We start from the raw sequence: 15,331 nt of genomic DNA, 5'->3' as shown, positions 1-15,331 counted from the left end.
CGATCACGAGTCGATCATATTGGCTAATTTTGAAAGGAGGCTTCAGATCAGTGTGCCAAAGCCTCACAAGTTTAGCGAGTTTTATTTGCACGCACCATGGCCAAAAGTACTCAATGTGGAGTTTGTTTGGTGCAGATACATCTGGTTCCCCATGGGCCTGCCGGCTGCCGCCCATATAGATCATTGTTTTCTCTTTCCTTAACCTCACCCCCCTCCAAAATTTCCTCTCTGTCCCCCTCTCTGTTCCCACTGGTCCAGCCACGTGTTTCTGCTTGGATTCCTCTCAGTACCTAGAGGAGCTCTGTCTTTAACAGACTGAAAACTCATTTCAACACAGCTGACATTTCATGGGCACTCAGGGCCTTTTACCTACCCACACAGTTTAAACTGTTCTGTGGAGACCTTTTGCTCTAGCTGGTCCTGCAGCCACACAGCTGCACTGGGAGGCAGACCGGGAAGTGGAGGGAGGTCAGGACAGAGTTTAAGGCACTTTCCCTAATGGACCTTTGCATCGGACGTGTGAAACACTTCGCTTAACACAACCTCTGGGCACTAGATGGGCGTTTGTATTTGTGTGCACGCACGCACGCTTGTGTTTGTGTGCACACAGTGTGCATGTGTTTAGGGGTGGCAGTATTAAAGGTCAAATAGGTTGGCCTTGACCCTCTGCCTGCCTCCCAGTAAGCCATTTTGCCCTTTAGAGAAAAAAGGGGATAAAAACCTGAATGTCTTAATTCCATCATTTCCATCAAAAAATTACTTTGAAAACTCTCCAAACTTCATTTTGTGGACTGTGTTCTGTTAAGTGAGGCTTGACTGACACGCCACTAGATGGCGTGAAGCTCTACTGCACGGTTATTACTGGAAAAAGAAAGGAACTTTAAAATTTCTCCAAAAGAACCCAAACAAGACAGCTAAAAAGCATCATTTAATGTACAAGAAAGCAAATTAAAATTGTATGCAGGCAGGCAAGTGCAGATAGCTTCAGAAAACGGAAGTTAAGCATGGAACATGGTACCACATCAATGAAGTGTTGAGGTGAACCTGAGACGAGTAAGATTACTGGTGTAACAGCCTAAGGTATCGGAGGTGTTTCAGAGGAACCTGTAATATCTGTTGTGAAACAGCTGTGATGTACCACACAAAAAAAACACGCAAGTAAAAATGAGAAAAGCAAAGTGCGAAATTACAATAAAATACCACAAAGCAATTAAGACACGTTTTCCCACAAAATGCTGCAACAACAAACAGATCATAATCACATTTACAAACCTGTCAACCAGCTGATCAGCTGTTCCATTACTTTGATATTGGCAGTACATTCTACAGTGGTACCATCTAAACACTGTTGTATTGTTATGGTACCTGTTACTAGCCAAAAGAGGAGCCACAGTTTACTGATGATTGATCTCCAAGCCAAGCTTTACAAGCTCCTATCTAAAACATTGTGAGAACATAAACGCATGACGTTACTGCTGACTCATCTCTATCTGTACCGGCTATAACAACAGAGGAGCCTTCAGTCAGTTGGCATGTGAGTGCATTTACCGTTTGTTCCTCCTGGTTCAACCTGAGACCTACAGGCGCTACAGTTATTGCTCCAGCCCTTTCCCCCAGACATCTGATTAGATTGTGGTAATAAAATGCTTGTTAAATATTAATAAAAGGTGTGCTGATGTTAGGCTGGAAGAACAGCTTTCACATCATGTGCGTCTCCAGGAGCAGGAGTGAAAAACACTGGGGGGGGATTAGGATTCTCTACAGAGGCAGGCGGACACTGAACCTAAATTTGCATTAAAAAAATCATTCAAATGTACCTTGTGAACATAAGCTATAATATAATAACCTATCTGTGCTAATGTGAACAAATGCTTTGAAATACTTCTAGCAGAAGTAAACCCTCTGTACCCTCTGTTGATGTTTTTGATGTCATGAGATTAATCGCTCATAGGAGCCAAGTGTGTGCACAGTGGACATAGATTTTAGGGCATGTACCATAAATTGTGAGTCTGCAAGAACAACCGACTAATTACTAATTAACATCAAGATCATTCAAGTTTTCATAGGAAGTTGCACAAAAAAAACAACCATCATAGCCTTTCACAGTCTTGTCAAACACTTAACACTGTTGTCCTCTTGATCCACTTCCAACTGGACCATTCCTCACCTGCAACACAGCGATGAGGCCAGCAGTTACCCCATGCGCCCAGCAGGGGGCCCCAGTAGCCCCAATAGCAGGTCATGGCATTGAGGCTGGTGGTCACAGTGTCACTTCATTGGGAGGAAATACTATTCTTACAAGTCACATTCATCTTAAAAAGCAGGTGCCAACGGTTTCAGACAGACTTCATTGCACCTAGACGTCTGTGGTGCGGATGCCGTCATCATCCAGGCTGAAGGGGAAGCTGCAGTCCGTGTGGGGCTGCGGCTGGGAGCGGTGCCTCCGACGCCCGCTGGCCGTCAAGATGCCTAGGCCGCCGGTTGAAGGTGGAGGGGGCGCGCTAGGGCAAGGAGTCGGGGCGGAGAGGGAGTTGGAGGAGGAAGAGGTGGAGGAAGAAGTGGATGAGGAGGAGAGAGAAGGCAGGGTGGGCAAGGAGCTGAAAGGGCTATCTTCATCCTCTGTGTCCAGGACAGAGGCCTCGCGTTGGGGCACAGGGGTCCAAGGCTGCCAGCCTGGAGCCACGGAGCAGGACTTGACCAGCGTCGGTCTCCGCTCATCAGCCTGTTGGCCGCAGGACGCAGAGCAGGCATGCTGACTTCGGTAGAGGGAGGATGCACGTTTAAATGGAAAACCCTGCAATAAGAGAGAGAAATAGAAAGAGAGAGAATGACACGGAGCTTTCACTTCTCCTTCAAGAACGTGCAGTCAGAAGATAGCTAGGGAATTAGCACGATAAAGTTGGTGCCTTAGCAGAGAAGAAAGAGGAAGGACTGCAGGTTTACCTTAGAAGGGCCTCTGAAGTCCTGGATCTTCATCTCAATGTCCCTGATCCAGCCATGCATCTCCTCTGGAGAGTCTGTCTGTAGAGGCAAGGTTACCAGGAGGATAAAGCCAAGCTGGCTGGCACGTATGCAAACATTTTTGAAGGCACATCAGCTATTATAGTCTTATATTTTCTATTATTTATTTATTTTATATCCATGTTTGTTTATTTTTCCCCCCAAAAGAAAATGGCAGCAGTTTTTGGTTCAGCATGTTCAGCAGGACATTTGGTCTTACGCATTCCATTGATACAGAAATGAGCCTTATATAAGGCCTAGAAAAAGGCAATATCCACAGGATATAATGGCTTATGGTAATAGTATATTATATATGTATAGGCATTACAACTCTAGAATTACAAAAATATAAGTTAACAAGTATACAGGTATTGTACAAATGTAGGCATTAACTATGATCATTTCTATTCATTTCTAATCTTATTTAAAATTATTATTATTATTTAGAATTTTTTCAATTTCACTTTACTTTCAGTTCATTTCCAGACTGGTTTCCTACTCTACTTGCATTATGGCCTTGATTCTTTCATCTCTGTTTTTTCTGGGGGTGTTTTTTTGTATAACTGTTATTTTTTTCAGTTGACTAAAAGTTTGCCATGCTTCCTTTTAGTCTTTCTTTCATGCATGGACATAAACACAAGCATGCATGCTTGCGTCCGCCCACACACTCACACACACACACACACACACACACACACTCTCCTGCTCTCGCTCTCCCTCTCAGCACTTCCCATCTGATCTGACCCCAGTCTTCTCAGTCAGCTGTTCTCCCAGGGGGAGGAACAGGATGTTATTGTTGTTATGGTAACAGATGGCTTTGCCCATTTCACAAAAACAACCGTTTTGTGCTCCTAAAAAAGAGCCAGTGCCACACATCAGCAACAGAGCATTGAGAGAAAACATCTGAAACATAAGGAAACATACACCAACACACACACACTTCTCTGGTCTCACTGCCTTCCATACTACCTTGTATCTAATCAATGTTCGCACTCGCTCGAGCTCATGTATCAAAAAACACTGGAGTGCTATGGCCATGGGCATTCCCTCCATTAAGGCTACCTTGTATCAGTACAGCTTTTGACACTTATGATGAACGAAGCCTCTGATTGGTTGGCATGGCAGGAGGAAGGGATTGTACCTGAACGTAGAAGGTTCGGGAGCCGGTGATGATCTCAAAGAGGTTGTCTCTCATCAACAGATCCCTGATGGACACAGATAGTAGATTATTATATTTCTGAAACACACTGGTGACGACAGGGAGGGCTAAAGGGGGAGATAGATGGAGGAGGAAGGTAGACAGATAACTAGATAGGTAGAGAGAGAGAGAATTGACTAAGTGAGGTAAGTTCAACTCACCCAGATTTGACCAGACATTCATGGACTTTCTGAATGTCCCGCAGTAGAATGGCTCTGAGAGGCTCCTTATCCTGCCACATACACAGGCACAAAGGTATGATTCAGACATGGGACGTGTTTAACACATTAGGCAAGACACTCACAAACACCAGTCACACAAAAGCACCAACGAGAGAGAGAGAGAGAGAGAGAGAGAGAGAGAGAGAGAGAGAGAGAGAGAGAGAGAGAGAGAGAGAGAGAGAGAGAGAGAGTGACCTCACCGTCTCACACTTGTAGTAACTGACAGCAGTGTCATCCAGAGTGAAAAAACGCCTCTTCCAGCTCTTCCTCTGAAACACACACCACATACAACTCTCACCGTCTTCAACACGCAGCATATTTACACAAGTCTAGACGTAATCAATTATATTTAGCTGGATACTCACCACATTACCCTGTTTGACACAGTAACCACACCTCCGCACGCCCGGTTTGTTGACCTTCCTCTCTCTCATCTCCGTGTCCTCCCCCTCATTCTGAAACATGTCATCATAACCATCATCATCATCACCAGCTCGTCATTATAACCACCATCATCAAAATGACACAGCATGCTACTGGAGACTTTAGACAGACTGTGATCTTTATGTTTCACAGAAAATCAACGGCACAAACACAGATGCAAAAACAATGCTCATTAACATCATCACATTCACCAATCTCATTTCTATCATCCGGCAACAGTAGCCATGTTGGCTTTAGCTCCCTCCCCAGTACCTGGATGGGAGTGTGCACCACCACGCCGCCGATGATCTCCGTCTTGTAGGCCTGCTGCCTCTTCCCTCCCTGAGTGTCGCTGATGACTGCGCTCACATCGGACCTGGGAGGCACTGGGCCGGCCTTAGGAACCTGTCAGCACCAGGTAGGATAATGTTAGGCAGTATGGCAGTATCATGTGGTTCTGTAGCTCCATGGGTAAAGCACAGCATTAACACTGCCAGGGTTTAGGGGTTCCTCCAACATGGTTAAATGGACACCTTGATAGTTTAAAATGTATTCTCCTTTGGCACTAGTCACAATGCAGTGGAAAAGTTTCTTCACTGACACTACAGTTAAGTGAAAAACAACCGGATAGCATTATACCATTTTGTAAAACAACGGGTATCTCTAGCCGCAAGCTATCAAATTAGTTCGCAACACCCACCTGTTTCAATGTGAAATGCTAACAATGCTAAAAAGTCGGGCAGCTATAGGTGAAAATATAGAAACTCCTCTTCCCTAATGTGCCAAGTGCCCAGAGAAGAAAAATGACTAAAAATTATCATAGGCATATCATATGAAGAATTTCATTCTAAACCACTAGATCTTGATTTGGGACATTTTTTACTACCTGAGATTCATTAGTCAATATTTAAAAAACACAGATGATTCTATCTTCAAAAGCATAATTATTTTGTAAGCAAAGGTCTTACAATGACACCTATCATAAATAGTAGTAATCCTCATGTGCTTGACTTTTATGCCAGCGTCCATTCTGTTTCAGGATGCATTTTCACACATGGCCCCGTTGAAGCCAACGAGGCCCAGCGAGCAGAGAAGCCCTCCCAATGAGGGGGAAGTGAAAGAGAGAGTGAGCAGCGCCGCTTCCTGTGTCAGTGTGCAGGTGAGAGAACAAGAGAAACACACTTCTCTCTCTGTCAGAGACATCTGTAGCCCTCTGGTCAACAAGGCCCCAGTTGTCTCACTGAACCTGCACAAACATTATGCAAATGCGCATATGTGCATGTATACATACAAATACAAACACACACACACACACACACACACACACACACACTGGTGTTTTCACACCTCAACCGCATTCTGTTCTGCTCACATATACAATTATCACATCTCAGGAAAGAGCAGCGATGTGTGTTATCAGTTATAATCCTGCACATTCACGATTTCCTCATTCACCAAATGTGTGATATTTGTGGGCAGTGTGCTGATGTGTGCACACCCTGGCCAAACTGTGAGCAGTCACACTGCCACAAACAGCTTCCTCTCAGGTGTAAAGAAATCCCCTTCCTAATAACTGCTAGTCTAGGCTTGGTTCAAGCTGGCTCCATTAAGATCCACACAGTCCACAGGCCATGAATAAGATGAGGAGGATTTCGATGAGACATTTGGGAAGCACCAGCCAGACAACTTTCTGCCTGATGCCTTTTTATTGTATCATCCAAAACGGAGCCTTCTGCTTATCATGTGATATGTTGCATGTATGTGTGTGGGTGTGTGTGTGTGTGTGTGTTGCTGTGGCGCTGTACTCACAGTGATCTTGCTGGCCTTGTTGAGAGCAGCAACCCAGTCTCTCATGTCAGTCGCATCGTTGGCTTGGAGGAAGTACCGCCGGGAAACTGCATTGATGACTACACAAATAGGAAATTATAAAATCTATGACTATCCATAACAATTGCATAATATGATTTTATTACACAACAGAACAGAATGGCAGTCATTATTATGTGTTACTGCATAAGCATGACTAGTTGGGTTTTTTTCCCGCCGAAAGACAAACTCACCAAAGCAAAACTCTGTCTTGGGCTTTTGCTTCAGTGTAGCTTCACTCACCTGAGAAGAGAAGAGAAGAGAAGAGAAGAGAAGAGAAGAGAAGAGAAGAGAAGGAGAGAGAGGAGAGAAGAGAAGAGAGATAAAAGATGAAAGAGAACAGAAAAAAAAGAAAAGAAAAGGAGAAGAGCATTTCATATCTTCGTCAAATTTCATCTAATTGACAGAGTGAAGTCTACTTGACTTATGGTGTCCAGGGAGTAGCTGTCAACACTAACAGTCTAGTGAAGCCAGATGCCATTATCTCTGGTTAGCTCAGCACACTGACATCTGGAAAACTTCACAATGTCTGCTTCAGCCCAGCAGTGCATGCAACCATGAGCTGATAAGTCCGAGATCTAGTATATGTGTGCACTCTATGTGTATTTTTATATTTGTGTACTGTATTAATCCCTCTGCCCAAACTACACCTTCGGTCCTACATGTATGTAGTTGATATGTACGTCGCTGTCAGGTGAAAACCCTGTATCTCCAAAATGTCAAAGTCTCAGGAACTAAGAAAACAGCCTTATTTTAGCTTGATCACAATGCATTTTTGACTTTATCCTGTGGATTTTCCTTTGGTTTCATAAAGCCCAAGAGGTCGGAGACATTTTCTCAACCCTCTGAGGAGCATGTAATCCTTCAACTGAAGTTAAAACATGAAAATCACTAAAAATGGAGTTACATGGTTTTCACAGGAGAACAGCAGGGAGTCTCACAACACATAAATGAGAGAAATGACAGGCAGGCGAAGTGGTGCAGAGAGCGGTTTACCATAGAGATGTAGGTTAGTTTGAGGCTGCCAACAAAGCTGGCTCCACTGGGCAGGTTCTGCATACAAACACAAACACACACAGTCACCATTGGCTCAGAGTCCAAGGTTATATAGCTCCTATTGGTCAATTTCACTTCCTCTTACTGTTTTCTGTTTGTTCAACTGTGTGTCATGTGTGTGTGTGTGTGTGTGTGTGTGTGGAGCACCTGAGGGTTGTCCATATACCACAGCAGAGCATTTCCCTGCGTATCGAGGATGAAGTATCGTCTCTGGAATCGACAGCTGTTCTCCTTCTCCTCGATGTCCAGAAACCCACACACACGGTTCAGCCTGTCCATGTACGGCATGCTGCTGCTATCACATATCACTGAGACAGACAGACAGGCAGACAGACAGTCAGACAGACAGTCAGACAGACAGTCAGACAGACAGTCAGACAGACAGGGACTGAGACTCCAATGAGATGGACAGACAGAGACAGAGAGAGGCAAAACACACAGTGAGAAACCGAGAGAGACAGACAGATTGGACGGAGAGACGGAGACAGGCAGATGTGGAAGATATCCATATTTCATGTAGTTTGAATGCACGCGATCACACACACGCACAGCACAGCACAGCACACACACACACACACAGAAAGGAAAAGAGCCCCACTCACACTCAGCAGTTTTTCATGTGACGTGATTGAGGCACAGCAGCTAACCCTGAAGCCTGAGGCTGAGCTGAGGCCCTCTACCACAGCCAAAAATTACAGACTGCACTCAAGATCTGCACACACGCACATTTCAACTGGCCAGAGAAGAGAGAGGAGCGAGAGGAGAGGGAGGAGAGGGAGGGAGGAACAGGAAAGGGAGAAGACAAGGGAGGAGGAGGGGAGGGGTGAGCTGGTGAGATGTATTCATTAAGATGATGCCATGCATGTGAATCACCGAGCCGCTGACTGATTTGTCAATGACAAATCGAGGCACATTCACCACATGCCCGCAGGTATGCTGATGGCATTACAATAATGTTTAGATTATATTATCCGTGCTAGACATCTGACAGTAAACAAAATTGTATTGTCTGACATAAACAGATAAAATAGGGTTTTTTTGGAGGGGGCTGTTGGACTAGTTCTGGCATGGCGAGCGCTCCATATTATATATATATAAATATATATAAATCTTGTCCTCTTTAAGCCGCTGGGAGAATTTTTCAACCTCTCCAGTCTGCAGTGTGAACTGTGGGCCTTCAGCCTCTACACACAGACTAAATCACATACTGTGCACAGACACACAGAGTAAAAAGGACACAAAGCAGGGTTTATACACATTTTCCATTTCATACACTTGCAGTCAAAAGTCTGGACACATTTTTCCTTCTTTTTACTATTTTTCACATTTCAGAATAATAGTAAAGACATCAAAACTATGAAATAACACAAATGGAATTATGCAGTGACAAAAAAACTGTTAAATCAAAACTATCTTATATTTCAGATTCTTTAAAGTAGACACCTTTTGCCTTCATGGAAAGGCAAACGCTTTGGAAAGAAATTCATACATTAGGCATCAACTTCACTATTTATATTTGTCTAAGAAACAAATTTCAAGCATTTAAGCATAAGCCTTTAGATCAAAATGGCTTTAAGATAATGAAAAACATAGTACATTCAATCAGGTGTGTCCAAACTTTTGACTGGTAGTGTAACAGGATTTTAAGTATTTGCTTGGTGTTCAATATAATGTGGGCTGTCAACTAGGCCACATCTGTGACTGAAAATTATTTTTTCATAACAACAAATATTATCATATGTTAATGACAGTCAGTCTATGGCCCCATAAAATATGTAGTCAGGGCTGAACAACTGTTTTCCCACCATAGTTTTACAGACCTGTCTTATTTCAAAACTTCTCGAGACCTGGAAATGATCAAATTCACTTTCCAAACTTTCCAGACCTGAACTGAACCCTGACAAAACAAAGGCACGCAGACACCGAGAAATAACGACAGACACACAGGCAGCATCTTCACTGTGCCGTTGTAACTCCCATGAGACTCATTTTAAGGTTATGGTTAGGGAAATGCTTTATGTCCAAGCTGCTTCAGAGAACTTTAGAGTGCTGCGCTTTTGATGCCTTAGTAGTTTAATATCCTTCTTCTGGTGTTGCAATAGGTTAAAGACACAAATTGTTCTAAAACCTTTGCAGAGAAGCACTGGTTCCAGTGGAAAAGTGAAAATGGTGCCGCAGAGGTCGCACAGGCCAACACTGAGACTGGCACACGCACACACACACACACACACACACACACAACCATAACCATTTTGGGCATCCGAAAACATCTGGTTTAACCATTAAAGGCAGACGCAGTGGTGAGGTCGTGAAAAAAAAATAATGTGTTGGCATCACTGGCAAAACTTCACCAATGAAAATAATTCTGAAACTCTTCAGCACATGCAGTCTGATGTGCTCAGGCTTTAAACTGCAGCAACCTAGTCTGCCACATATCTATCCTATCAAAACATGTTTAAAGAGAACAGAATATATTGATCCCAACAGTGAGACCAGTGCTATTGATTGTCCTCTACCAATAATTACAACTAGGCTGCCAGGGATGTAGAGGAGGGTAAACCCAGCTAAACTCAGTTTACCCATCATGTTTTATTTGACGAATAGTTTACTCACCTTGTAGGCTGACAGAGTTTTATGGCAGACCTTCATAGTAGCATATACATCTTAATAAGTAGTATAAGTAGTATCAAACTTATTTAAGTTATATGAGGATAGGATCATGCTTTTCTGAAATTATAATTAATCATCATATATGATTATCACTGACTGTAGGTCATAGTTTACCCGCCTTTTTATTCACCACTACATCACTGCAGGCAGTTAACTCTAACTCTAACTAAAATGAAGGTTTATGATTATGAGGGTGGGTGTATAGCTTCACTATGACCATGCTATGAAAATGAATGCTTAGACATGCAAACCTAGTTTAAATTTTAGCAGCCAAAACTACTCATAAAGTCCTAACAGCACACTCAACTAAGATGACCTGTCCTGACTCACCACCATTCAACTGTCTGTGTGCCACACCTTCTGTACCATCCGCTCTCAAACGCAGAGATATTGGACACTCGCGCGCACACACACACACACACACACACACACACACACACACACACACACACACACACACACACACACGCACACACAAACTGCCATTGACTTACCCGCTTTGGAAAGTCGGTGTGCGCCACAGCCAGCGCCCAAAGACAAGTTTTTACGAAGATGACAGCAGTAGGAAGTCGCGTCTTCTGAGCATAGTAAATACAGTTTTGATCAACTTTTACTAACAGCTCATATTCTCACGGCTGGCGTGCATCAGACACACATTCTCCTCTATCTGTTTGTGTGATCGGATTACAGAGGAGTCGTCTTTTTTCCGGGTTGGCCGTTTCGCTATTAGACTAAACCAGCCCCGGATGTGATCTATGCGTCCCAGCTCCGGCCGGGTCCTCCTCCTCTGTTCAGCTGTCACATTATGAGGAACTAGGCACAGCCCAAAAGGCCCTCTTTTTATTGTCATCTGAAGAGGACGAGCACGCAACTTTGACCTCTTCCTTTATTTTATTGTGACAGTTTGGGCTCTTATTACTGGAGACCGGTGTGGCCCTTTTTTGTAAAATAAAGGAACATAGGCTACATCTATTGCTGTGAATACGAAATTTTATCTCTCTTCTTTTCTGAGATGGCAACATGAGAACTGGGTCAAACACAAACGAGCGCGCGCACTCACTCTCTCTCTCGCTCTCTCTCAGCTGACCTATCAGTTGGTTCATATAAAGGAGGCATACCTACAAAACAAAGGGAACAGAGTGTAAAACTGGACTAACAGGGACAAAGTGAAGAATAAAGACATGTCCATCATTCAGACACCTGCTGTGGCAGCATGTGACAGACAGGTATGACAGAGGTGCAGGCTGATGTCCCATTACCACAGAGGTGACAACAGATCTGGGACAGTTTGGGTGATGAATTGGTAATGATCAAAGAGATGAAGTCCTGAGATGAAACTCCTGAGAGACAGAAACTATCAGACAAACAGAGAGCTTGGGCCAGCAGGGTTAGATAGAGACTGAACTGACCTGACCTGCTGTATTTCTGTTCTACAATCAATAGTCTGGGCTTAGAGTCAAAAACTGACAACCTCCCACGTCACTGAGCCTATAACTGTTGTTTACCTCCACTTATATGAATATAAAACGTATTGACGAGAGTAATTCTGCCGAGCATGTATGTTGCTTTCTTTGTTGGTAAAAAAATGTGTCCTCTGCTTAAGAGGAAGTGGTTGCACATGTCATATGAACTGCCTGGGGGTGGAGAACTACCTCAGTGATTTCATATCCTGTGGCGAGTAAATAGGACTCAAGTCACAGAGATGCAGAAGGAAGTCCTCAAGTTTCCACAGCGCGCCGCTTCTGCTGAAAATCACTGTGACTGTCACATTGTTTTCCAAATGTGTGCATCTCAGTGCATCTACAGGCATGCCTCTGCACACGATTTCTCTTCATTGGCTATGCAAGGTCAAGTGTAGGGTTTCAGATCATCATACCAAGGGCATCTTACCCCTACCTGCACACTTACACACACACACACACACACACACACACACTGTACACAAAGAAGAATAAGGGTGTGATTGTATCTTTATTCAGAAAAGATTGCATGCACAATTATGAGCAGATAAACTCATCATTACAGAAGTTTTCAACTTTTCTTTGGATATTTGAGGTGTAACAAGACTCAAGTCACTCACAGAGTTCCCTCCCTGGTTACCATGGCAATGACACTGGTAAATGTGGTCATTATGGTGACGAGCGTCGACTACCTGGAGTTCTGCACTAGCTAGCTACCCTCTGAAGCACCCCAACATCTACCAAAACCACACCAGAGTCCCTCTGGTTATACCAAAACTGTGTGTAGGTGTACTTCAGTCTGTGCATGTTTAGTCATCACCACAATGACTTTCAAAAGTGATTTATCCTTTACACTTTGCTTATATCACATGACAGCGATCATACCACTATGGATAATGTCCTTACTAGTCACGACAAGGATTGTAATATGATATTGAAACGAGTCGAGGAGCAGCTACAGGCAGTGGGCCGCTCACAAATGACGCCACTGAATAATAGCTCGTATTAATTGGACCACCACACTCCTCCAACGCTCCATCACAGCCACCGCAGACACCACCCACAAGCCGTACACTCACTATATCAAACCTCTTTGATATTGAATCTCCTTTTTAACCCTAATCCTAACCCACTTCAAACCCAGTACAAACCCTTTCCCTACAACTAAACCCCCCCCAACTCTCATCTAATATCTCCTAAACACTGATGATGTGCTGTAAGGGGGCACAGTAACAGAGAGGAGTGGGTGTGTGGACTGATGGATGGATGGATGACATGGTAACAGATGATTGGATAAGACGGATATATAAAAACAGAGCTGATGAATCATTGGATAGGCAGATGAACGGATAGATGATGGCATGGAGGAAAAGAAGAAGAGAGGGGTGCGGGGCGGGTGATGGTGGAGGCGTTCAGAGCCGGCTGAGGGCCAGGCGCAGCAGGAGGGCGGCCAGCAGCAGGACGGGGCTGGAGGACAGAGCCCCTGCGCTGCCGTGGCTGTGGCTCCGGTGGGGTCCGTTACAGTCATCGCCAGTACAACACTCCATCTTGGCTCCAGCCTGGGTGCCGTACGCCTTCTCACAGAAACCCTTGTAGGTACACGACTTCATCACGGTGTCTGAAACGCAACACGGCAAAGAAAGACATGTGAGGCGGGACGGACTTTCACAGTTAGTATGCTTTGAATTGATTTGAGTTTTAGCGCTTGTGTTTAATTTGCTGCTCTGCTGTGACTCCATGAACCAGTTGAACTCTATGGGCACTCATCTGCCCCCCTCTCCCACTCTCTCTCTCTCTCCTCTCCTCTTGCTCTCAAGCACACACACACATATACACACACACACACACACTCAAAGACATAGAGAGGTCTGTGGTTAGTATAAACTGCTGGGATCACATCCAGCAACCTCAAATGATGAGAGGATGCAGGGGCTGAGGCTTTACCATGACACAACACACACACACACACACACACACACACACACACACACACATAACACACACACACACAAACAAACATAGAAAGACGACAGAATATTGACAGAATAATGAAAAGGCTATATATCTACAAAGCGTACAAGTACTTTCTCCCAAGATCCTGTTGGTTACGATGAAATATTGCACAGAAGCTTGAACATTAATGATGAGCGTTTTGGTTTTTGTGATGACTTTTACGCCCATAATTTGTCAATGGAAACAGGGTGACGACTATTTTCAGCATTAGTTCAGCTTCCTTTAACTGCTGTAAGTCCCATGAGAAGCTGGTTGTCAGTGTTTTGCTGACATCTAGTGATATCTAAGAGCATCAGTGGAGGCCTTTACAGTGCTGTATTTAAACACAGAACCCATCGTTCATCACCCATTCTGCTGTATATCTTTCAGTGTGTGTGTGTGTGTGTGTGTGTGTTCACTCACTGGGTCCTGTGATGGTGGAGCAGGCATCAGCGTACTGGGGACAGGAGACAGACCCCTGTTGGTTGCACTCATCCTCATTGGACGCCACACATGTGTGACATTTAAGGGCGTGGCCTTCACAGACGGAACAGGAGAGACATTCTGACTTGAGACTAAGCAGCTTGTACATTCACAGGCAGGTGCAAGCATGCACACACACAACACACACACACACACACACACACACACACATACTATATACACACATGCACACACATACATACACACACAGTCATTTGTGTATCTGTCCATCCATCCCACTATCCATCTGCACACACACATGCATGCATCCACACACACACACACACACACACACACACATGCACACACAGGTATAAACACAACAGATCCCTACATGGCCAGTCGGCCCTGTGCTGAGCAGCAGGACAATCACAGACAATCACAGCTGCTTAGTGTCACAACAACCTGTTAGATACAAGTACAAATGTATACACTGCGCTCCTGCTTTTACGCTTTCTGAGAGTTTCATGAGGCCAAATTTATTGCTTGCGAGGCAGACACATACATCATTTGAACCCTGAGGTTTAAATTTGTGACAGATTTATACGCTAAATGTCCCAAACTGTGCTGGCCTTAAGCTAAAATTGTTTTGCTACTGAGGGAGTGAACTATGTTCAACCAAGCAGCTGTGGCCTGCTTTTTGGGCAGAAAAATCCTGGATCCCCTACATCACAGTGTTATTTACACTACCAACCTCCTCTAGTCCCACAGCAGTGGGTTTGCCAGCCGCTCATCAATAGTCATCATACTCCAAATACTCTCCCAAAACTCCACAGTCATGGTAGAAGTGGTGTAGAAACTTACTGTGGCAGGCCAGGGAGATGAGCAGCAGCAGGGCCAGAATGGTCTTCATGTTTGAGAGTCTGGAGAAGGAGTGAATGAGCTCAGAGGAGTTCCTGACAGCGGGGACACTGGGGGTTGGGGCGAGTGGGGGGGGGGGGGGGGGGGGGGGGGGGAGCGAA

At 44.4% G+C, this 15,331-nt stretch overlaps 2 protein-coding genes across 2 annotated transcripts; both read right to left on the bottom strand.

Annotated features, from left to right (window-relative positions):
• Window positions 1-915: 915 nt before the first annotated feature.
• plekha2 (pleckstrin homology domain containing A2) lies at window positions 916-11,139 on the bottom strand. The gene is made up of 12 exons (XM_071899728.2): window positions 10,929-11,139; window positions 7,912-8,072; window positions 7,705-7,761; window positions 6,903-6,951; window positions 6,652-6,749; window positions 5,116-5,247; window positions 4,785-4,874; window positions 4,620-4,688; window positions 4,360-4,430; window positions 4,142-4,205; window positions 2,944-3,021; window positions 916-2,794 (listed from the first exon to the last, which is right to left on the bottom strand). The coding sequence occupies exons 2-12, from the start codon at window positions 8,050-8,052 to the stop codon at window positions 2,357-2,359; spliced, it is 1,287 nt and encodes a 428-aa protein (XP_071755829.2). The 5' UTR covers window positions 8,053-8,072; window positions 10,929-11,139; the 3' UTR covers window positions 916-2,356.
• Window positions 11,140-12,446: 1,307 nt separating this feature from the next.
• LOC139912107 (uncharacterized) lies at window positions 12,447-15,224 on the bottom strand. Its single transcript, XM_071899812.2, has 3 exons — window positions 15,174-15,224; window positions 14,310-14,423; window positions 12,447-13,512 (listed from the first exon to the last, which is right to left on the bottom strand). Exons 1-3 carry the CDS (start codon window positions 15,220-15,222, stop codon window positions 13,307-13,309), a joined length of 369 nt encoding a protein of 122 aa, XP_071755913.2. The 5' UTR covers window positions 15,223-15,224; the 3' UTR covers window positions 12,447-13,306.
• Between the last annotated feature and the right edge of the window lie 107 nt (window positions 15,225-15,331).

This window comes from Centroberyx gerrardi, chromosome 8 (genome assembly GCF_048128805.1).
Source record: "Centroberyx gerrardi isolate f3 chromosome 8, fCenGer3.hap1.cur.20231027, whole genome shotgun sequence".
Classification (NCBI taxonomy): domain Eukaryota; kingdom Metazoa; phylum Chordata; class Actinopteri; order Beryciformes; family Berycidae; genus Centroberyx; species Centroberyx gerrardi.
This window is presented reverse-complemented; position numbering and strand designations above follow the sequence as displayed.